Source organism: Panthera onca (genome assembly GCF_046562875.1).
Source record: "Panthera onca isolate mPanOnc1 chromosome E1 unlocalized genomic scaffold, mPanOnc1 haplotype 2 h2.Chr16_ul_15, whole genome shotgun sequence".
NCBI lineage: Eukaryota > Metazoa > Chordata > Mammalia > Carnivora > Felidae > Panthera > Panthera onca.
Genome location: NW_027675814.1, coordinates 229386 through 254129, shown reverse-complemented (window position 1 = coordinate 254129; position 24744 = coordinate 229386). Strand labels below are relative to the sequence as shown.

General features: G+C 37.0%; 1 protein-coding gene across 1 annotated transcript; it reads right to left on the bottom strand.

Annotated features, from left to right (window-relative positions):
* Positions 1-65: 65 nt before the first annotated feature.
* On the bottom strand, positions 66-24378 carry LOC144615386 (EF-hand calcium-binding domain-containing protein 13-like). Its single transcript, XM_081794754.1, has 9 exons — positions 24246-24378; positions 20277-20349; positions 13700-13843; positions 13298-13366; positions 9740-9880; positions 5701-5772; positions 4670-4813; positions 4134-4205; positions 66-586 (listed from the first exon to the last, which is right to left on the bottom strand). Exons 1-9 carry the CDS (start codon positions 24258-24260, stop codon positions 300-302), a joined length of 1017 nt encoding a protein of 338 aa, XP_081650880.1. The 5' UTR covers positions 24261-24378; the 3' UTR covers positions 66-299.
* Between the last annotated feature and the right edge of the window lie 366 nt (positions 24379-24744).

Below are 24744 nucleotides of genomic sequence, written 5' to 3'. Positions count from 1 at the left end.
AATAATTGGCAAAATTTGAAAATTATACCTTGTTTTCTCTGAAACCTCTTAGGATTCAATCAGTCTCCTCCCACAAATGTCTCCTGCAGAGGGGAGAAAGTCCTCCCTCAGTCTCTTCCTGGCTCAGAGCAGTTTCCCTTCAGCACAGCTTTCACAGAGAATGACCTTGCCTTCCCTGAAGATGCTAAAAACATACACACAGATACACTCTGATGGAATCAACACAGGATACTTCATGGGTCATAAAAAATCTTATTAATCTTATTCAAAGATTTTTCTGTCAAGATAAATCTATGATCTCAGTAGACACGCTCTCTTAGAGTACTTTTTCCATTAGGATAATAAAGAAAAAAATTATTGGGGAGTGATGAATGGAGGATAGGGAAGGGGAATGGAAAATTTGCTATCACTTTATTTGGAAAGTCAACGTAGTTATATATACCATCAACATCAAGCGTTTTCACTAACATCTGGTGTTCTTCAGGCTTTACAGAAACACTGAGGTCATCAAAAGCATCTTTCAAGTCACCAATCTGAATTCTGTTGCAGTTCATCAAGTTGACAGTTTGGAGGGCAGTACATAAACCTGAAAACACAGGGGGATTCTATAGGTCATATATTTCAATTAATATTATCATTATGATTCCAAAATTAATAAGCCAAACATCCCTTTATTCCAAGCATATTTCCCTGAGATGTTCAGTTATTTTTGTCTCAAACTAAAAAAACTAAGATGACTCAGTTTTGTTTTTGTTTTTTAACTTAACTGCCTTACCAATGAGTTACACAAATCATCATACACTCAAGGTATCAGCTTCTCAAAAGTTAAAATAGGCCATTGCATCTTTTAGGGAAATGTTTCATTGTATATGCATGAGACAGAATTTGGGGCTTACTTCTGTCTATATGAAATAGCCCAAATTTCAGAGTATAAAAATATTAGTCCTGAATTTTCTTCTGCTTATTTTGCTACTGCTTTCATTTTTTGCATATTCTTCATAACTTTCACTCTATTATTAGAAGTCCGCCAAGGAGTGTGGGAGTATTAAGGTGCCCCATTCCCAGCTCTTATCTAAAACCTCTAGGGATTTTCCCTTCTAAATGGGGTCCTTAGGATTAGAGCCAAGCCTCTGTCTGCCTTTTCAATGACTCCCACAAATCATGGTACACTCAAGGTCACTGTTTGGATTATAATCTCTAGTTTATCTAAGAGAATATTTAAAAGGAGGCAAAGTACTGGTACTCAAAAGAATTGCAGGAAAGAGTTGTACTATTTAGTAAGACATTATTAGATAAGACATTTTCCAACAAATCCTAATTCATGAGTGCCTTATTTCTCCAATAAATCCCAGCAGGTTTTTTTTGTAGACATTACAAACTGATTCTAAAATCCACATGGCAGTGTAAAAGTCCTAGAATAGTCAAAACAACTTTTTTTTTTACATTTTTTTAATGTTTATTTTTGAGAGAGAGAGAGCGCGAGAGAGCGAGCGAGCAAGCAGGGGAGGGGCAGGGAGAGAGGGAGACACAGAATCCGAAGCAGGCTCCAGGCTCTGAGCTGTCAGCACAGAGCCTGACATGGGGCTCAAACCCACGAACCATGAGATCATGACCTGAGCTGAAGTCGGACGTTCAACTGACTGAACCACCCAGGTGCCCCAGTCAAAACAACTTTTTAAAAGTAGAACAAAGTTAGAGGGCCAATACTACCTGAATGGTTTCAATGTTTATTGCAAAGCAACAGCAGTCAGACAATGTGGTTTGTGTAAAAACTGACAAAGAGGGGCGCCTGGGTGGCGCAGTCGGTTAAGCGTCCGACTTCAGCCAGGTCACGATCTCACGGTCCGTGAGTTCCAGCCCCGCGTCAGGCTCTGGGCTGATGGCTCGGAGCCTGGAGCCTGTTTCCGATTCTGTGTCTCCCTCTCTCTCTGCCCCTCCCCCATTCATGCTCTGTCTCTCTCTGTCCCAAAAATAAATAAAAAACGTTGAAAAAAAAAAAAAAAACTGACAAAGATTAATAGAACAGAAGAGAGAATCCAGGAAATAAATATATATGTATATTTATATTATTTGTTACAAAACTACAAAGGAATTTCCGTATAGAAAGTATAGAGAAAATACAATCTTTTCAACAGTGGTGCTGGAACAAATGAAGGTCCATATGCAAAAACAAAACAAAACAAAAAGGAACTCTGATCCATACTTTATTCCACATATAAAGATTAACTCAAAATAGATCACAGAGCTAAAATACAAAACCAGAGGTGCCAGGGTGGCTCAGTAAGTTAAGCATCCGACTTCAGCTCAGGTCATGATCTCCCCGTGAGTTTGAGCCCGCCTCAGGCTCTGTGCTGATAGCTCAGAGCCTGGAGTCTTGCTTTGGATTCTGTCGCCCTCTCTCTCTGCCCCTCCCCCACTTGTGCTTTCTCTCTCTCTCTCTCTCTCTCTCTCTCTCTCTCTCTCAAAAATAAATAAAAATATTAAAAAAATATTTTTTAATGCAAAACCAAAACCCATAATACTTTTAGAAGAAAATATAATAAAACATTTGTAACCTTGGGTGAGGCAAAGATTTCATACATGTGACACCAAAAGCACAATATATAAAAGAAAAAAAAAACTAATTAACTGGACTTCATCAAAATTAAAACTAATGCTCTTGACACTTAAGAAAATGAAGACACTCAGAGAAAAATGTGCTCAGTAGAAGACTCGGAGAAAATATTTGCTAAGTATATATCTCATAAAGGACATGTATCCAGAATACAAACAGAAATACAAAAAAACCCATCCAACTTTATTTTTTTTTATTTTTTTTTAACGTTTATTTATTTTTGAGACAGAGAGAGACAGAGCATGAACAGGGAAGGGTCAGAGAGAGAGAGGGAGACACAGAATCCGAAACAGGCTCCAGGTTCTGAGCTGTCAGCACAGAGCCTGACGCAGGGCTTGAACTCACGAACCGTGAGATCATGACCTGAGCCGAGTCGGACGCTTAACCGACTGAGCCACCCAAGCGCCCCAAAACCCATCCAACTTTTTAATTTTTTTTTAACGTTTATTTATTTTTGAGACAGAGAGAGACAGAGCATGAACGGGGGAGGGGCAGAGAGAGAGGGAGACACAGAACTGGAAGCAGGCTCCAGGCTCCGAGCCATCAGCCCAGAGCCCAACGCAGGGCTCGAACTCACGGACCGTGAGATCATGACCTGAGCTGAAGTCAGACGCTTAATTGACTGAGCCACCCAGGCGCCCCCCCATCCAACATTAAAAAAGATCTGTACAGACACTTTATAAAGATACACAGATGACAAATAAGCACATGAGAAGATGCTCAACATCATTAATCAGTGAGGAAACACAAATTAAAACCACAATGAGATACTACTACACACTTATTAGAATGATTAAAATTAAAAAGACTGACTCCACCAAGCACTCCCAAGGATATGGAGGAATTGGACCTCTTCATACACTGCTGGTGGAAATGTAAAATGGTGTGGCCACTCTGGAAACCAGTTGGCAGTTTCTTAAAAAGTGAAACATACACCTACCATGTGAACCAGCCAATCTTTGGTAACTACTCAAGAGAAAGGAAAGCATATATTCATACGATGAATATTGTTGTACACAACTGTTCATAACAGCTTTATTTATAAGAGCCCCAAACTGGAAATAGCCTAACGAGCCGCACCAGGTAAGTAGACAAACTTCAGTGTATCAGCAAAATGGAGTGCTATGCCAGTAATAAATGACAATGAACTGCTGATACATCCTACGTGGATGAATCTCAAAATAATTATGCTGAATGAAAGCATCTAGCAAAAAAGAATATACCCATTTTATAAAAGTCTGGTAAATGCCAATGGATCTATACTGGCAAAAAGCAGATCAGTCGTTGCCTACGGATGAGGAAGAGGATGGGAAAAAGGCAGGAGAGATTACAAAGGAGCATGAGGCAGTTTTGCAGGTCAGGGATGTGTTCATTACCTTGATTGTGATGACAGATTTATAGGTGTGTGCATATGTCAAACTGTGTACTTTTAATTATAAAAATATACAGCTTTTGAATATCATTTATAGCTCACAATACTGTTTAATAATAACAAAAGGCAATGGGAAATATGACCCACCTTCAAATTCAGGAGCTGGCTTATTTGTGTTCAAAGCCTCCAAAATTTGTTTGAGACTTACTTCACTATTTTCTAAAAAGTAAAGTATAAGGATTATAAAATGGCAAGGTGTCAATATTAATAATCATCATTAAAATAACCATGACAGGGAATGGTGTGTGTGTGTGTGGGGGGGGGGGGGGGGGAGGGGACAAATTTTGTTAATGTCTGAAAATTAGCCAGATAAAAACTAATCAATTTAAAATAATTTTACCACGAATCTATTCCCTTAAAACAAGAAAAAATTCTAACGGTATTATTTGTCTTAATTAAATATTGATGTATACATTTTACAAATGTGATGCCAGACAGAGGGTGACTCTTAAAAATATTTCCAAGAGTAAAAAAATATTAATTTTAATTTGTTCTCAGTATGCCTACATTCTCATTATGTTTCTAAGACCTAGTTTATCTAAAACATACATATATAAAACATATCCCAAGCACACAGTAAAACTAGGACTTCAACAGAGATTGTTCTTTTAAAAAGGACTCACCATCAATAGATGCTTGACCCAGAATTTCCTGGAACGTCTTGTTGCTTAATAGAATTCTAGCCTTCCGGAGTTGGGACCTCAGCTCATTTATAGGCATCTTATCATTTCTGATCTTATCAAGAGTTGTAATCTCTTTAAATAAATCTGTAAACATGTCAAGAATAGAGAAGTGATGAGGAAGTTGAGGCAAAGCCCTTTTTTAGACTTAACACCCTAACCTGCACAGAGTAGATGCATTACAAAAGGAATTCTGAGTTAGAGGGCTTTCAAAACATGTCAGTGGGCTCTGTTTTCAGAAGTCACTTAAACAATAAGCAAAATTTAACATACCCCTAGCCAGCTAAAAGTTGAGTTTCTGCAACATTTTGTAGAAGTTTGCTTTTATTTATTAACTATTTCTCCTCAAAGGTTTTTCTACTACATGCTCCAGTCTTTCATAGACTGTAAAGCATTTCAAGAACAGCTTGATAATAAATAGCTCTTAGAATGAAGTCAAATATCAAAAATAGAACCCAGCTAGTTGGCAAAAGGAAAACTGAAAAATATAAATCTGTTATACTCTGAAAAACAGTCACACCCTCTCCTAGGCATTAGAAAGCCTCTCTTTCTTGCTAGCCTACCTACTAGTATTACATGCAGTAAATCCTTTTTTTTTTTTTTTTTTGTACTTTTTTTTAACGTTTCACTATAGGTGAGAAAAAGAAGCATATGGAAATTATCGGAGGTGAGAGAAAATTGTATTAGATTCACCAGGGGAGAAAATGTGTACCTTATACTGGAGCATATACTGAGACAAACTATTTTGCTTTAAGAAAGCATATTCTAGGAATGTAATTCTAAATAATTCATTACAGTCAAAGCACAGATTAAATATGATAAGGAATAAGAAAGCAGATTATAACATCTTGATACAGCAAAGAAAACTTAAGGAATTAAAAATACAGGGGAAAACAAACTATATTTTAGAAAAAGAATACCATTGAATGATCTTAGAAATTTACTTTTAATTTTCATTCTTTTACTATACTTACTATTGAATGGTGTTGATGGTTTAGGTGAATTAATGAAAACATCAATTACATCTTTTAAGATCTTTTTACTTTCTGCAAAGTTAAGAAATAAAATGGAATTTAAATAGATTTTAAGCTCATTAAAGCAGGGATCTGGTATTGTTTCAATTTCATTCAGCTTTCAAACTTCTGTGACCATAATGCATGGTAAGAAATACACTTAGATTATGAGCATGTGCGTGTGCACACACACACACACACACGTACACACACACAAAAAGGGAATGCAAGGAAACACAATCTGGGAATTGCAAGGTACAGTTAGGATTCAGACCTCCCCATCCCCTGCCCCGAGGCAGGTCATAAGACACTCATGTGAGAGATGCCCTTGCTATACCCAGAGGGAGGGTGCATCCTTATCTCTGAAGACTGAGGGTTGGAGGGACACCAAGAGGAATCTGAACGAACAGACCTTACTAAGTTTCCCCTGGTTTACCACCCTCAGCTCATCTCATTTTGTCCTATCACAGTTTTCTACCACTTTCCACACTTCATCAAAGCTAACACCAAAACATTCAGCTTTAACAACTCCTTATGAATATTTCCCTTTCATGTAAAATTTATATTAACTTTGAATGCTTTTCTCTTGTTGATCTGTCTCTTGTTACAGAGCTCCAGCTGGGAACCTAGAAGGGCAGAAGGAAAAGATTGTTTTCCCACTCCTACAGAAGCCTGCTTCAGGGGTCATAGGCTGGTAGCCCACAGACTGAATATAGCTGAGAGTCAGTCATGTCCATTGTCCTAGGGAGTGGTGGGGTTTTCTTTCCATTTGAATTTAACTATCTTCATCTAGGACACATGCTCTCAAGTTACCTTACAGTCCACACCCCTTCCTTTTGTCTTACAGCCAACTCATTTTATTAATTTTGCATTACGTGCCTGGCTACCGCAGGCATTTGAGTTAGCGGACTCTGCAGAGCCTGATTCAAAAGTTACCCTTCTCTATTGAAGTCTATTGTAATTTATCTAAATGGCAAATATTGGAGCTATGGCACTATACCTTTTGAAGTGGCAGGATAATTTGACCCATCTTTCCTATTCGAAGCAGTTAGCTTGGCCTTAAATATTTCCTCACTCCTGAGATTTTTGTAGACTGAGAGTTTTGGTAGGGACTATGTTTGCAAAAACCTAGAATCATTGAAGAAAATATGCCAAATGCCTAAATAGAGAGGAAGAGTTTGTCTGGAGACAGAGACAGAAGGAAAGAGAGGGACAGGGAGGGGTTGAGAGACTAGAGGTTTGATGGGAAAGAGTGAGAATTACCCTGTGGGAGCTTCCCTTCACACAGATGCAGGATTACCACAGGCTCCAACAACAAAGCATCAGTAGAAACACAATGCAAGGAAGTTTTAAAAGCTCTTCCTCTGTCTCCCACATTATGGTGTGACTTTGGAATGGGAGAGGGTGCCAGTAATCAACCACCCTGCCCCCAGGGTCTGATTTAATTTAATTGAAAGAAAAAAATGATTTCAATTTCTGGTATTTAGTAGCCAGATATCTGGATCAGCCCTCCTACTAAAAACAACTAAAAATTCTAAATAAAATTATTGCTATAAAAAAAAAAATCTTGGGGCGCCTGGGTGGCTCAGTCGGTTAAGCGTCCGACTCCAGCTCAGGTCATGATCTCACAGTCCGTGAGTTCGAGCCCCGCGTCGGGCTCTGTGCCGACAGCTTGGAGTCTGGAGCCTGTTTCAGATTCTGTGTCTCCCTCTCTCTTTCTGACCCTCCCCGACTCATGCTCTGTCTCTCTCTGTCTCAAAAATAAATGTTAAAAAAAAAAATTTTTTAAAAATCTTGAATTCATCAATGTGTTGCCAAGAAAGTAAGAAATTCCCAGACCAAACAACTGATGAAAGGCTGTAATCCAGAAACACGGCGACTGTTTTTACCCAAAGAGTGTTTGCCAAAGACAAAACAAAACAAAATTGGATGAATTTTAGTTTGTAGTTTCAAAGGCTCAGACAAAGCCTAAGTTCCTCCCAAAGTGGAGGGGAACGTGGGGTGGTTATCCTCAATTTACAAAAATGTTTCTCTAGATTTCAAGACCCAGAAAAAAATATCAAGAATAAGAAAACGTTCCTCCTTTATAGATAATTTGACTTTTCTCTCTAGCTACCTTTAAGATTTTTCTTTCTCTTTGGTATGTCACAGTTTCATCATGATAACCCTATGTATGGATTTCCTTTCATCCTATGTGGGATTCACTGGAATTCTTGTATTGGTAGGTTTAGGTCTTTCTCATTCTGGAAAATTCTCAGCTATAGTTCTCCAAATATTTTCTCTGCAACCACTCTGTCTCTTCTCTCCTGTGTGGCTATATATCACATCTTTTCATTCTTTCTTTTTCTAGCTTTACTGAGATATAACTGACATGTAACATTATATTAGTTGTAACTAATATATAACGTAATCAGATACACATATATATTTCAAACTGATTGCCACAATAAGTAGACCTCTTCATTCTGCCTTCCTTTTAGCTTCTTCTTCTTCTTTTTTTTAATGTTTATTTATTTGGGGGAGAGAGAGAGAGTAGGAGATGTGCAGAGAGGGAGACAGAGGATCTGAAGAGGGCTCCATGTTTACAGCAGTGAGCCCAATGCAGGGCTCTAACTCACAAACCACAAGATCATGACCTGAGCAGAAATCTGATACTCAATCAACTGAGCCACCCCAGCGCCACTAACCTCTTTCCTATATTCCAACTCTGTCTTTCTATGCTGCATTCTGTATAATTTCTTCAAACTCCTTTGCACTTCATATTTCTCTCTTCACCTATGTTTAATCTGCTAATATTGTTGTCTGCTAATTAATTTTAATTATTATATTTTTAATTTCTTTAAGTCCTGTTTCTTTCTTTTCAAATTTTAGTTTCCCTTACATGTTTTCAAATTTATCTTTTTTTAGAAGAGTACAGAAAGAGTGAAATTAAAAGAATAGAAAATACATATATATCCAAAAATATACTGTATTGCATATTCGCAGGTTGCTCAGAGAGTAAATCTTAAAATTTCTCAACATAAGAAAAAAACCCCTTTTTAACTATGCATGGTGACGTGTTAACTAGATCTATCGTTGTGATCATTTCATTCTATATGTGAAATATATATACAAAATGTCACAAAATCAATGGTAGAGAAGAAAATGATACAGATGAAAACATAAATTGAGGAAACAATAAACACGATAGAGAGGATCAGAAAGCCAGGAATTAGTTAAGAGTTATTAAAATTGACAAACCGCTAGCATAAATGACCTAAAAAGAAAAAAGATGGGGCGCCTGGGTGGCTCAGTAGTCAAGCGTCTGACTTCGGCTCAGGTCATAATCTCGTGGTCCATGAGTTTGAGCCCCGTGTCAGGCTCTGTGCTGACACCTTAGAGCCTGGAGCCTGCTTCAGACTCTGTGTTCCCTCTCTCTGACCCTCCTCCACTCTCTCTCCCTCAAAAATAAATAAAAACATTTTTAAAAATCTTTAAAAAAGAAGTATCTGATTTTATTTATTTTTTAAAATGTTTGAAACATCTTTTTAAACATTTTTAATGGTTATTTATTTATGTTTGGAGGAAGAGAGAGAGGGAGAGAACAGGGGAAGGGCAGAGAGCAGAGAGAGAGAGAATCCCAGGCAGGCTCCGTCCGTCAGTGCAGAGCACTGTGAGATCGTGATCTCAAACCGTGAGATCATGACCTGAGCCAAAATCATGAGTTGGACGCTTAACTGACTGAGCTACCCAGGCACCCCAAGAAGTATCTGATTTTAAAACCTGGATAAAAACAGTACTTGTTTCTACTAGTCTTCTCCAAATAAAGAAGAGTATCCACACACTTTCCAAAAGGGTTACAACAATTCTCAGTAACCAGTTTATAAACATAGCAGTCCCATAACAATCTTCCTAAACCTATGGTATTAGTATTCTTAAAAAAAAAAAAAAAAAAAAAAATGAGCCAGCATGAACACGTATAGTCTAAACAGGAAAACTGAGAGGTAACTCAAGAACTCACCATCTGTTTCAGAGTTCAGTAACACCTCAGGTTTTTCTTCATTTAAAGGTTTCTCCAGGCCCTCCAACGCAGATAAAAGGTCTGTAACTTCAACTTTCCTATCAAAGACACTATTAACAACGTTACATGCATCTTCTATTCCTAAACAGAGACATGACAAAATACAAAGATATCTAGTTGGTCAGTCTATCCAGAGAAGCACATAACAACTTGATTTGGGTGAGATGTATTCATTTTCTAGAATACCCAGTCTTGAGAGATTTTGCCTCTCTGAAATATTCTCCAAACTGAAAGCTCTACAACATTTATAGGTTTACAATGCTTATATCAGAAAACAAGACACACTGAAATAGTTTACCTTACTAGTTCAACACAGGAAGGTAAACAAAACAACAAAATACCAAAATTATCTCTAAGAAAATAGTGCCATGATGGGGAAACAAAAGGGGGCACTTGGGTGGCTCAGTCAGTTAAGTGTCTGACTTTGGCTCAGGTCTTGATCTCACGGTTTGTGAGCTCGAGCCCCACATCAGGCTCTGTGCTGTCAGCGCAGAGCCAGCTTCAGATCTTCTGGCACTCTCTCTCTCTGCCCCTTCCCTACTCATGCTCGCTCACTCTCTCTCTCTCAAAAATAAATAAACAAACATTTAAAAAAAGGCAGCCCTTTCTGTCTTTATCTAAACATTTGGAAAGAATGACAGTGTTGTTGATGACATGCCAATAATTTGTTGCTTTACTAACTCAAGTGTTATTCATTTATATCTTTTAATCTCCCTTGTATCCAAGTTACAACTGTCTTCTTTATTATGTCCTCCCTATTTTTTCCCCTTCATCATACTTCCTAAAGAGTTCTTTATTAGTCTTTTGAAAGAACCAACTTTTGGTTATATGGATAAGTGCGTGTGTGTGTGTGTGTGTGTGTGTGTGTGTGTGTGTGTGTGTTCTATTTCACTAACTTCAACTTTCCACTTTGTTAGCTCCTGACTAGCACTTTTCAGGGGGATTGTACTGCTCTTTTGTTGTTTATGCTGCTGGTTAGCTCTGTAAACTGAACGTTTAAGATAAATTGTTCTGGAGGCGCCTGGGTGTCTCAGTCGGTTAAGCGTCCCACTCTTCATTTTGGCCCAGGTCATGATCATGTCAGCTGCGCTGACAGCAAGGAGCCTGCTTGGGATTCTGTCCTTCTCTCTCTCTGCTCTTCCCCCCCGTCATATGCACTCTCTCTCCGAAAATAAATAAACTTAAAAAAAGATAAATTATTTTTGATATTTCTTGTTTTCTAATAAAAGCATTTAATGCTATAAAATATCCTGTAAGATTGTTTTGGTCACACTCTACACGATTTGATACATAGTGCTTTCACTGTCATCATTTCTAAAATCTTTCAGGTTTCTTTTATTCTTCCACCAAGGAATTACTTACAAGGCAATTTGTTTTTCATCTTAAAAGCAACACTTTTCCTTTCTGTCACAAATAATTTTAATGTCACAACATCATGGTCAGACTATGTGGTCTGAATGACTTCTGATTTTCAGAATTCACTGAAATTTTTATTTGTGGCTTAAATACATCATCTATTTTTGTGGATATTCCATAAGTATTTGAAAAGAATGTGTATGTTTTTAGCATACAGAGTACTCTAATCTGTTTCTGAAGTCAACTTTGTTAATATTGTCACTTCAATCTCAATCTCTTTCTCAATTTCTTTCAATCCGTCTATTTCAATCTTATCTATTTAGAATTCAGTGTTTACCTGGAAATAGATATAAATATGGTTGTGTTTTATGGGCATTAGTAGAAATCCAACTTATATAAAGCATTCTTTGTTATACACGTATTCCATTTTTTCCTTTCTTCATGGAACCGTATTATTACTGAGGTCTCTCTCTGGTGCAAATGTAAATCTAGTTTACTGTTATGACGTGTATGTATGGACCATATTTTATTCAACCATTTCCCAAATCATGGACTCATAGATTGTTTTCATTTCTTCCCTCCCATAATGTTGCAGGGAGCATCCCTGTACATGTCTCTACAAGAAACTTCTCTGGGCTATTTATCTGACAATAGAATTATTGGATCATAAGAAATATGCATACTGAATTTGACAAGTACTGCTAGATTGCAATCTGGAATGCTGTACCATTTTACCTACTCACTAGCAATTTGTGAGTATTGCCAACTCTCTTCATACACATATTTAGCTATGTGGGTTTCTCCTCCTGTATACTAAGTCTTATATCCTTACTTATTTTTCCAATTGATTTCTTTCTTTCTACTGTTGATTTGCAGAATTCCCTTATATTTGAGATATTAATTTTTTGTTAGTTATCTTGTAATTATCTTCTTCCAGTCTGTTACATGTTTTAGAGTCCTTCATTTACCAGAAATCCTTAATTTTGATGTGATCAAATCCTTTTTTACCCCATGGTTGTGCTTTTGGGGAGTAACATCTTTAAGAAGGCATCCATAACCACAAGGCACAATAGTTTTTCTTGCATTTTCTTCCAACAGCTTTATAGTTTAATCTTTGAGATCCATTTTAACATTCATTTGATTCTTTGAAGGTTATTTTTGTATATGGTATGACATAGGGATTCTACTTCATTTTCTCTGCATTGTAAGGCAATTTTCTCAAATCAGAAGCTAAATAATACATCTTTTCCCCCACTAACTGATGATGTCATTTCTATCACATTCCGAGTTCCCATTAATAGAAGTCTCTACTGGGTTCCATATTGTGATGCACTGGTCTATTTTCACAGGTCTATATTAAAACAGCATTATGCTATGTACTAACATGTGACAAAGCAAGATCTTTATCTTTTTTTTTCCCAAAAGGGTCTTAGCTATTCATAGATCTATAATCTTCTATAATGAATATAGCATTAATTTGTCAAGGTTCCCACCAAACTTATCCTGAGATAGTGAGTGGAACTGCATTCCAAGTACAGATTATTTAGAGAGAATCCACTTATTTCAATACTTCTTTTAAAACCCCAGTTTTAGGACTACAGTTCTCAATCTCAATGTCTGTGGTCCAAGGCTGTTTTTAGTGTCCCCATGATAGAACTGTGCTGAAATTTCAAAACAAACCGAAAAAAGTTAAGCATTTAGCCAGTGTTTTTCACAAGGAGATAGAGAGCAAATGTAAAAAAATATATATATGAAGAAATAAACAAGAAAGATAAGAATACAGAGGGGAAAAGTCATTAGATGTGATTTAAAAAAGCAAACCTGTTACTTTGATTATAAGATGGATAACCCCATCAGCATTAGTGAGGACAAAAGAAAGAATATAGCAATAAAACACATGACAAGGAAGAAAGAGAGACAACAGAAATTTTTTTAAATAATTCAAGAATATTACAGTATGGAAAATATGCATCTATGTGTGAAAACCTAGAGTTTACAACATGAACTGAGTTTAAATGAGAAAATGCATAAAAGGGGGGTTTGGTAGAGTATATATAAAGTCTATATACACACATACCTATACATACACCAACCCCCAAAAATGAAGTTTCTGTTCATATGCATTTTGAATTTCATACTTACTGTGGCACTCGATAAATTCATCACTGTTGTTCAATTCTCTGATGAAATCCTTAAAACTCACCACTTCATCTTTTTTTAAAAAAGAAAAAAAGAAAGAATTTAGGTATTATTGTAAAAAGGACCATTTGATGTTATAACACCAGAGCTATAAACACAAAAATAATGGAGAGGACTGGTAATCCTATTGTGACACATGTGATATGCAGAATAGACCTAAAATAAAGCTGTCAGAGATGCACTTTGAACATCAATTCCTCTGATAAAAACCCGTAAATTGATAGACAAGAAACAACTTTTAATTTCTCTTTTAAAAGATATATGGCAGTATATTTCCTTTGGCATTTAGAGTGAAACTTCTGAAATATGCAAAATTTGTTATTTTAAATTGAAATAATTACTCACCGTTAGGATTAGTGTTATCCAAAGTCTCCTTTATTTTATCATCTGTTAGATAGATTCCAATGGCATTTAAATTTTGCTGAAGTACAGGAATGTCTTTAAGTTCATTTTTGTAAATGTTGATGTTGTAAAATTGATTTTTATTTCCTGGGAAGAGATAATCACCTTCAGTTAGAAAGGAATTTTCATGTTTCTCCTTTATATTTTAATTTTTTTTAATGTTTATTTATTTTTGACAGAGAGAGAGAGAAAGACAGAGCATGAGCTGGAGAGGGGCAGAGACAGAGGGAGACACAGAATCTGAAGCAGGCTCCAGGCTCTGAGCTGTCAGCACAGAGCCTGACACGGGGCTCGAACTCACAGACCGCGAGATCATGACCTGAGTTGAAGTCAGACGCTCAACCGACTGAGCCACCCAGACACCCGTCTCCTTTATATTTAAAAAAAAGTGGGGAAAAAAATCTCCCAAGATATAAAATTATACTTAAGAGAAAAGGCAGTATTTGTATTTATTTATGTACCTACAATAATTTAAAATAGGTGACAATAGGTACACAGAAATGTATAAATATAAGTAAGGAAACTGGGGGAAAGAAACAGAAGAGCAGCAAAAATAAGACAAAAGAGAGCAACAGACAAAGTACATTTCATAAGGTCATATACATTAAATTTTGCAACAATATCAAATGTGCATGCATCTAACAAGAGCCTTCCAAATATAGCAAAAACTTGCAGAATTAAAGGGAGGAATGCATGAACCCATAATCAGAACTGCAGATTTGAAAATCTTGCACTTAGTAATTAATAGAACAACTAGAATAAACATCAGGAAGAATTAAGGGCGCCTGGGTGGCTCAGTCAGTTAAGTGTCTGACTTTGGCTTAGGTCACGATCTCACAGTTCATGAGTTAGAGCCCTGTGTTGGGCTCTGTGCTGACAGCTCAGAGCCTGGAGCCTGCTTTGGATTCTGTGTTTCCCTCTCTCTCTGCCCTTCCCCTGCTCGTTCTCTCTCTCTCTCTCTCTCTATCTCTCTCTCTCTCTCTCTCTCTCTCTCCCTCCCTCCCTCCCTCTCTCTCTCAAAAATAAATATTAAAACAAAAAAAATTTTAATGTTTAAAAAGAATCAGAAATTAGAATATCCAACAAAACTAGCAAACAATCTAACCAAATGATATTTATAGAACACTACCCAACAACTACAGAATATACATTCTTTCAAGTGCACATGGAATATTCACCTAGGTAGACCACATGCTAGTCTTTGAACCAAATCTTAATGAATTTAAAAGAATTTAAATTGTACGAAATAAATTCTCTGACCAAGGTGTATTACATTAGAAATCAGTAACAAGATCCCTAGCACATGTCCAAATATTTGGAAATTAAATAATATAGTTCTTTAATTTTTTTAATGTTGATTTATTTTTGAGAGACAGAGAGAGGCAGAGCGTGGGTGGGAGAGGGGCAGACAGAGAGGGAGACACAGAATCCGAAGCAGCTCCAGGCTCTGAGCTGTCAGCACAGAGCCCGACACGAGGCTCCGACCCAGGAACCATGAGATCATGACCTGAGCCGAAGTTGGACACTTAACCAACTGAGCCACCCAGGTGCCCCTAAATAGTACATTTCTAAATAACTCATGTTTCAAATGAGATATCACAAGGTAAATTAGAAAATATTTTAGGGCGCCTGGGTGGCGCAGTCGGTTAAGCGTCCGACTTCAGCCAGGTCACGATCTCGCGGTCCGTGAGTTCGAGCCCCGCGTCAGGCTCTGGGCTGATGGCTCGGAGCCTGGAGCCTGTTTCCGATTCTGTGTCTCCCTCTCTCTCTGCCCCTCCCCCGTTCATGCTCTGTCTCTCTCTGTCCCAAAAATAAATAAAAAACGTTGAAAAAAAAAATTTAAAAAAAAAAGAAAATATTTTAAATAAGTGATTATCAAATCACAACATATAAAATTTTGTGAGATGCTGTGAAAGTGCTCAGAGGGAAATTTGTAGTTTTAAATGCTGGAAAGGTATAAAATCAGTAGTACAAAAAGTAGTGGTATGAAATTCTTTTTTCTTAATGTTTATTTTTGAAAGAGAGAGAGCGCGCCTGCGAGCATGAGTAGGGGAGGGGCAGAGAGAGATGGAGACACAGAATCCAAGGCAGACTCCAGGCTGGCACGGGGCTTGAACTCACGAGCCGTGAGATCATGACCTGAGCCAAAGTCGGACGCCTAACCGACTAAGTCATGCAGGCACCCCTGAAACTCCTTTTTAAAAAATTCTTTTTTAGAGTTGTATAATACTCTACTGTACATAGAAACTAAAGTTTATTCAACTAACCTCCAATGTTTACACATTAAGTATTTTCATTCTTTTGCCATCTCAAATAATTCTGTAATGAATAATCTTATGTATCTATATTTTCACATTGTTGGAAGGTATCTTCAGGGAAAATTCCTAGAAGCAGGATTGCTGGGTCCAAAGGTAAAGGCATATGTAGTTTTGTTAGACATTGCCAAATTCCCTCCATTAGACTGGTAGCATGTTAAACGCCCACCAGCTATAGGTAAACGTCTTTTTCTCTACAACCTAACAGTTGTGAAGGTTTTCAATTTTTGCCAATCTAATGGGTGAGAAATTGTATGTCCATTTCAATTTGCATATTTCTTATTATGAGTAAAATCAAACATCTCTTAATATGTTCATAAGCCATTTAAGATCTTTTTTATGATTTATATATCCATGACTTTTGCCCATTTTTCTATTTTTCTTCTGTGATATACATTATAGTTTCTACCATATTGTTATTTGTTCTTTGACTTTACCTATGATATTGTATTAATAGATAAAATTGTTTTTTTTTTTAATTTTTTCCAAGATGGATGTCAGAGAGCTTACTGCCTATGTTTTTTCCTAGATTTTTTTTAAACGTTAAAAAAATTTTTTTAACATTTTTCATTTGTTTTTGTGAGACAGAGAGAGAGAGAGAGAGAGAGAGAGAGCGAGCATGAGCCGGGGAGGGGAGGAGAGAGAGGGAGACACAGAATCCGAAGCAGGCTCCAGGCTCCGAGCTGTCAGCACAGAGCCCGACGCCCACAGACCGCGAGATCATGACCTGAGCCAAGCCAGACACTTACCTGAGTCACCCAGGCGCTCCTCTTCCAGGAGTTTTATGGTTTCAGGTCTTACAAGAGCAAGTATTTAATCATAGTCTAAGATAGGAATCCAGTTTCATTCTTTTGCATGTGGTTGTCTAGTTTTCCCAACACCACTTATTGAAGAATCTGTCCTTTCCCCACTATATATTCTTGCCTCGTTTGTCATAAATGAATTGACCGTATATGCAAGGGTTTATTTCTGAGCTCTCTGTTCTGTTCCACTGATGTCTGTTTTTATGCCAATACCATAGAGTTTTGATTACTATACTTTTGTAATAAAGTTTGGAATCAGAAAGTATGATGGCTCCAGCTTTGTTCTTTCTCAAGATTGCTTTGGCTATCAGGGTTTTCTATGGCTCCATACAAATTTTAGGATTGTTTGTTCTAGGTGTGAAAAATGCCATTGGAATTTTGATAGGGATTGCATTGAGCCCGTATATCGCTTTGGGTAGTATGGACATTTTAACATTATTAATTCTTTGACTCCACAAGCATGGAATATCTTTCCATTCATTTGCATCATCTTCAATTTCTTTCTTCAATGTCTTATAGTTTTCAGTGTACAGGTCTTTCACCTCCTTGGTTAAATTTATTCTTAGGTATTTTATTCTTTTCAATGCAATTGTAATGGGATAGTTTTCTTAATTTCTTTCTGATAGTTTATTAGCAAATAGAAATGCAACTGGTTTTTCTATTTGATTTCATATGGTGCAACTTTACTGAATTTGTTTATTAGTTCTAACAGTTTTTTTTTAATAGGGCCTTTAGGGTTTTCTACATATAATATTGTGTTATCTGCAAATAGTAACAGTTTTATTTCTTTCTTTCCAATTTGGATGACTTTGTTTCCTTTTCTTGCCTAATTGTTCTCGGTAGGACTTCCAATACTATGAACACAAGTTGAGTAAAAGTAGTGAGAAAAATTACGGCATAGGGAATATAGTCAATAACACTGTAATAACATTTTATTGTGACAGATGATAACTACACTTATCATGGTGAGACGTGAGCAATACATAGAATTATTGAATCACTATGTTGTATGCCTGAAACTAATATAACATTTTATGTAAACTATATTTTAGTAAACAAAACAAAACAAAAAAACTGGCAAGAATAGGCATCCTTGTCTTGTTCCTGATCTTAGAAGAAAAGCTTTCAGTTTTTCCCCATTGAGCATATATGTGGCCTTTCGTATATGGCCTTCATTAAGCTGAGGTATGTTTCTTCTGTACACACTTTGTTGAGAGGTTTTTTTTAATCATAAATGGATGTTATCTATCATAAATTGATGTTTGGCAGTTTCTATCAATTTAAATATATATCCCAGCAATCCCATTTCTAGGTATTCAACTAGGAGAAATGAAAATATATGTCCACACAAATACCTGTACATAAATATTTATAGCAGCTTCACTCATAATCACCAAAACCCAGGAAACTTCAATAGTTTATCAATTGGTAAATATACAAACATTACATTCATGTAATGGAATAATACTCATCAATAAAAATAAACACACTGCATGCAAAAAGTTGATGAATGTAAAGTATAATATGCTATGTGAAAGAAGCCAGACTCAAATGAGCTTCATATGTTATGATTCCATTTACATGACAACCTAGAAAAGGCAAAACTTTAGAGTCAAAGAATAGATCAGGGGTCACCAGGAATGAGGGTTAGCGAAATGGATGGACTACAAAAGGACACAAAGAAACTTCTGTGGTGATACAGTCTATGTGCTGTTTAGTAATGGTTACATGACATTATTTTTAAGAATTCAAAAAACAATATACCTAAAAAAAGGTGAATTTTACTACACGCAAGTTATACTGCAATAAATATAAATTTGCTCCTCAAAAATATAGTCAAGAGAGTAGTTGAGAATACATAAAAACAGAAAAGATAGGTATAAAATCCACTTTGCTAGGTTGGTCAAAAGTTTTAAAGTTGTCTTCTTTTTATTTTTCAAATTTTTATTCAAATTCTAGTTAGTCAACATATAGTGTACTATTGGTTTCAGTAGAATTTAGTGATTCATCACTTACATATGACACCCAGTGTTCAACGTAACAAATGCCCTCAATACCCATCATCCTTTTAGCCCATCCCCCGCCCACCTCCTTCCACCAACCCTCAGTTTGTTCACTATAGTTAAGACTCTTCATATGGTTTGCTTCTCTCTTTCCCCCACCTTCCCCTATGTTCATTCGTTTTGTTTCTTAAATTCCACATGTGTGAAATCATAGGTATTTGTCTTTCTCTGCCTGACTTATCTCACTTAGCATAATCCAGTCTGGTTCCATCCACATTGTTGCAAATGGCAAGATTTCATTCTTTTGATGGCTGAGTAATATTCCATTACATATACATATACATACACCATAACTTCTTTATTCATTCATCAATCCATGGACATTTGGGTTTTTCCCATAATTTGGCAATTGTTGACAATGCTGCTATAAACATCAGGGTGCATGTGGCCCTTCAAATTAGTATTTGTATACCTTTTGTGTAAATACCTAGTAGTGAAATTGCTGGGTCATAGGGTAGTTCTATTTTTAACTTTTTGAGGAAACTCCATATTGTCTTCCACAGTGGCTGCACCAATTTGCATTCTAAAAATTATTTTCTCATTGTTTATAATATTCTAATAAATTCAGGTCAGATATACCTAGTGAATAATCTCAGAGAACAGTATATAATCTAATATTTTTCTAGCACTATCAAAGTAAAACCACCCATAACTTTGAGTTTGGGGTAAATTTAGCAGTCTTTGCCATATAATTCAAACACAAGTTATATAAACTAATACTGTATTGTTTTATCTTTAAAAAAATTTAATGTTTGTTTATTTTTGAGAAAGAGAGAGACAGGGAAACCGAGAGCGAGTGGGGGAGGAGCAGTGAGGGAGGGAGACACAGAATCCGAAGCAGGCTCCAGGCTCTGAGCTGTCAGCACAGACCCTGATGGGGGGCTCCAACTCACAGACCACAAGATCATGACCTGAGCCGAAGTCTGACGCTTAAACAACTGAGCCACCAAGGTGCCCCTATATTGTTTTATCTTTATATTGTTTCTTACTTACCTGTGCTTTATCTAATCCTGTGTGTTTTTTAAAAGATGTTTTAAAAAACATCTTTTTTTTGAAAACATCTTTGTTTGTTTGTTTGTTTACTATTTTAGGGAGAGAGAGAGCACAAGCTGGGGAGAAGGATGAAGGGAGAGAGGAAATCTTAAGCAGGCTTCATACTCAGCGCGAATGGATGCAGGTTGAGCCCATGACCCTGGAATCATGACCTGAGCCGAAGTCAAGAGTCAGTTGCTCAACCAACTGAGTGACACAGACGCCCCAATCCTGTGTTGTTTTAACATGAAAACCACTGCCTGTCCTTCCACACAGAGCCAGTAGATACATATTAAGTGGAACTCACCTGAGGCTTTAGGCATGTTCAATGTATCACAGAACTTAATAAAAAAATTCTTCAAAGGTAATCTTGCCATTTTCTGTAATGCAAAGTAAAATGTAGATGAAGGAATTACTGCTTCTGAATTAATCTGTCAGCAGTTAATAGTCAAGTTATAACAAAGGTGAAAAGCCCGGGGGTCAGCCTGTACTGTTCCTTCTTCCTTAACTTCTGCATACATATGATTATCAATTTCTATTCAATTATTTCCAAATACTGCTTGAATATATCACTATATTAGTTAATGCCTATGCTATTACAATAGCATTGCTAAAAATCTATCGCATCAGTCTCATTTCTCTCCATTTATTTTAAACAATGCAGCAAGAGAGGTCTTTCTCTTTAAAAAAAAAATCTGGTTACTCCTCTGAATAAAACCCTTCAGTAGCTCCTACTTGTCCAAAAACTACAAAAGCAAAACAAAACAAACACACGGTGGGCAGGCAAAGAGGCTATAGGCCAATATTCCTTACAAATGTGTTAACATCTAAGTGAAATTCTAGAAAATAGGGTTTAGCAGTATAAGCAGAAACTAAAGTTCTAGATACCTTTAGGACATGCATTTTCACTGAGGGTGATAGGCTTTCAGGAAGGAAAACAGGTTCTTGGAGGGGAAAAAATCTTAGCCATTACAATGGTTTGTGGCCACAGTACATAAGCAAATATTTATTTTTGGCATTAAACATTCATAGCGTGTGGGATGGTGAAAAAGACAAAAATGTCTAAAAAGTCTCCTTAGGGGAGTGATATTTTTTTTTAAAGGTTAAGAAACACTACTTTTAGGATAATGGTAACCACCTAAATTTACTCTGGAGAAATCTAAGAAAAAGGCTTAGAAATCCATAGGACCAAAGATGGCATCTTGATGTGGAACTCAGTGCACAGAATTTGGTGGTGAAGGAAAAGAAAGAAGCAGTTAAAGATGAAGTCCCTACTAAACAGTATCAAAATGTCAGAAGGCTCACTACCCCCACCTCCCACCCTCTGCCCCAAAGGTGCCATTAAAGTAAACGGACTTCATTTACTTCAGTAGAAACTGAAGACAGAGCTCCACACTGAATGTGCCACCCAACACCCTCAACTCTTTCAACAAATCAGGATAGAAATGGACAAAGGAAGATCTGAGATGGGAGCCAACAACTCAGAAAATAGACTGTGTAGAAAGACCAAGTCAGCTCCAAAATAAAGACTCAAGTAAAGTAAAGGTACACAAGGTAGAATGGATATGACAAACTATAGTAAGGGACATAAAGGATAGACATGAAAAGAACCAAAAGGAAAAAAAAAAAAAAAAAAAAGGAGGGGGAGAGAGAAAAGGAAGAAAAAAAAAAAAACCCAATGCAAAAAAAAAAAAAAAAAAAAGTAGAAAAGTTTACAGCAGAAGTGACAGAGCCCAGAAATAAACCCCACATATGCTCAACTAATATTTGACGAGGCAGCCAAGAACATTCAATGGAGAAAGGATGGTCTCTTCAACAAATGGTGTTGGGAAACTGAATAACCACTTGGGATACTCCCCAAAATTACCTCAAAATGAATTAAAGATTTAATTGTAAGATCTGATACTGTAAAGAAAACATAAGGAAACAGCTTTCAGACATTGGTCTTGGCAATGATTTTTTGGACATGACACCAAAAGCACAAACAACAAAAGCAGAAATCAACAAGTAGAACTAGATGCCATTTAAGATTTTTCTTTTTTTTAATGTTTATTTATTTGTGAGAGAGAAAGACACAGAGCATGAGCAGGGAGGGGCAGAGAGAGAGGGAGACACAGAAACTGAAGCAAGCTCCAAGCTGTCAGCACAGAGCCCGACATGGTGCTTGAACTCAAGAATCATGAGATCAAGACCTGATGTCGAAAGCTTAACTGGCTGTAGTCGGACGCTTAACCGACTGAGCCACCCAGGCACCCCAGAACTACATTCAACTTAAAAACTTTTGTACAGCAAAAGAAACAATCGGCAAAATGAAAAGGCAACCTACAGAATGAGAGAAAATATTTGCAAACCATATATCTGATAAAGGATTATTATCCAAAATATATAACAAAGAATTCACACAGCTCAATAACAAACAAGCAAATGAACTATTTTAAAAATGGGCAGAGCAATAGAATAGGCATTTTCCCAAAGAAGACATCCAAATGACCAACAGGTGCATGAAAAGGTGTTCAACATCACTAACCATCAGGGAAATGCAAATCATAACCACAATGAGATATTGCTCAAACCCGTTAGAATGGCTATCATCAAGAAGACCGGAGATAAGGATTTGTGATGATGTGGAGAATGGGAACCCTCATACACTGTTGGTGGCAATGTAGATTGGTGCAGCCACTATGGACAATAGTATAGAAATTCCCCTCAAAATTAAAAATAGAACTACGATATGAACCATCAATTCCCCTTACAAGTGTATATTCAAAGGAAACGAAAACAGGATCTTGAAGACATACTCCTGTGTCTATTTCAGCATTATTCACAATAGCTAAAATATGGAAACAATCTAAGTGCTCATCAACAGATGAATAAACAGAGGTAGTGTGAAAATAGACAACAGAGTATTTTTCAGCCATGAGAAAGAGAGAAATCCTGTCATTTGCAACAAGATGGTAGGATCTTGAAGTCCTTATGCTTAGAGGAGATAAGCCAAAGACAAATGTTGTATATATCGCTAATATGTGGAATCTAAAAAAGCCGATCTCACAGAAAGAGAGCAGAATGGTGGTTACCAAGGACTTAGGGGGTGGGGTGATTGGGGAGATACTGTTAAAAAGTACAAATTTGCAGTTAAAATGAATAAATTCTGGAAATCTAATGCTGTGCTGATCTAATACTGTATTACATAATTGAAAGTTGCTAAGAGACTAGATCTTAAATGTTCTCACCACAAAAAAAGAAATTGTGATAATTACGTGATGTGATAGAGGTGTTAGATAACATTACAGTGATAATTATATTGCAATATATAAATGTATCAAATCAACACATTGGACACTCTAAACTTACATAATGTTATTATATGCCCATTCTATCTCAATTTTACAAAAAGGAAAAGAAAAACTCTGTGGAGGTGGAGTGGGGGGAAAAAAAAGCTCTAAGTCACTAATATTGAGGATGAAAATGAAGGTATCATTACAGATGAAGCAGAAATCAAAAAAGATAAAAAGCAGATGTCAAGGACAACTTTATCCAATACATTTGAAAAGTCAGATGAAGTGGACAAATTCCTATAAAGACACAGCCTGCCAAAATTGACAGGAAAATAGAATATTTTCTTGGTAATACCATACAATTTCAGAAATTAAATCAATAGTCCAGAATTTTTCCATAAATAAAACTCTAGGCCCATAAGGCTTCACCTGTGAGTTCTGCTTAACATTTGAGGAAGAAAAAAAATCTCTTACAGAGAATAGGAAAGTAAAGAATATTCCCCAACTCTTTTGAAAACGTAACAAAAATGATATTCAACAATACCAGTCATTAAAATAACGCAGTTATTTTGTACATTTATAAACATCTGCTTCCTTGAGCCAATGCCGCAGGCAACACCCCCTGAGGTATTCCTGGATATCAGCATAGTTTACCTTCCAAAGGGTTAACACGTGGCGAAGGGCCTCACGGACTCTGTTGTACTCTGTGCATGGCATTCTGACTGAATACTGCCCGTGCCAGTCAGTTCACAAAGTGACCTCATCTCCCAAGTACCACCACCCACAGGGATAAAGTAGGCCCAGACTCACCCATCTGTTCAGTTTCACAGAGCTCAGGCTTGGCACACTATGGTGGCACTGGTGCTCACCAGTCATCTCACTGCAGCGCCCCCCCCCCCCCCCCCCAGGGTGCCCTCCATTGCTGTATATCCCATCCATACATCTCCCATCCCCACTGGTAGATGATGGCCTTTACAACTAGATGCATTCAGACTACTAACCATGTTCAGGTCCATGTCTTAATACTTCATCAAGTAAAACATTAGCTGCATGAAAGTCATTGTTCATCAATAATGCCTTGAGGCTAGAGACATCAATTAGATCATTCTGGAGAATTTGAATAGTAATGAAGAGTAGCTGTGTCACTGAGAAAAAAAAAAAAAGAGCAAAAACGTGCTTCAACAGCAGAAATAAGAGTACATTGTTCACTTTCACTTAATGGGCTTGAGTTGCATAAAAGAACTTTACATGAAATTACTAGTAGTTTTAAAAACCATTGTGTAGGGGCGCCTGGGTGGCGCAGTCGGTTAAACGTCCGACTTCAGCCAGGTCACGATCTCGCGGTCCGTGAGTTCGAGCCCCGCGTCAGGCTCTGGGCTGATGGCTCGGAGCCTGGAGCCTGTTTCTGATTCTGTGTCTCCCTCTCTCTCTGCCCCTCCCCCGTTCATGCTCTGTCTCTCTCTGTCCCAAAAATAAATAAAAAATGTTGAAAAAAAAAAA

What these genes read in the sequence shown, in the direction of transcription:
- LOC144615386 (XM_081794754.1), bottom strand. An exon ending in ACCATCAACACCATTCAATA is followed by an intron (nt 4,814 to 5,700) that starts GTAAGTATAGTA and finishes ACATGTTTACAG; the next exon opens with ATTTATTTAAAGAGATTACA. An exon ending in GCCAGCTCCTGAATTTGAAG is followed by an intron (nt 587 to 4,133) that starts GTGGGTCATATT and finishes CTGTGTTTTCAG; the next exon opens with GTTTATGTACTGCCCTCCAA.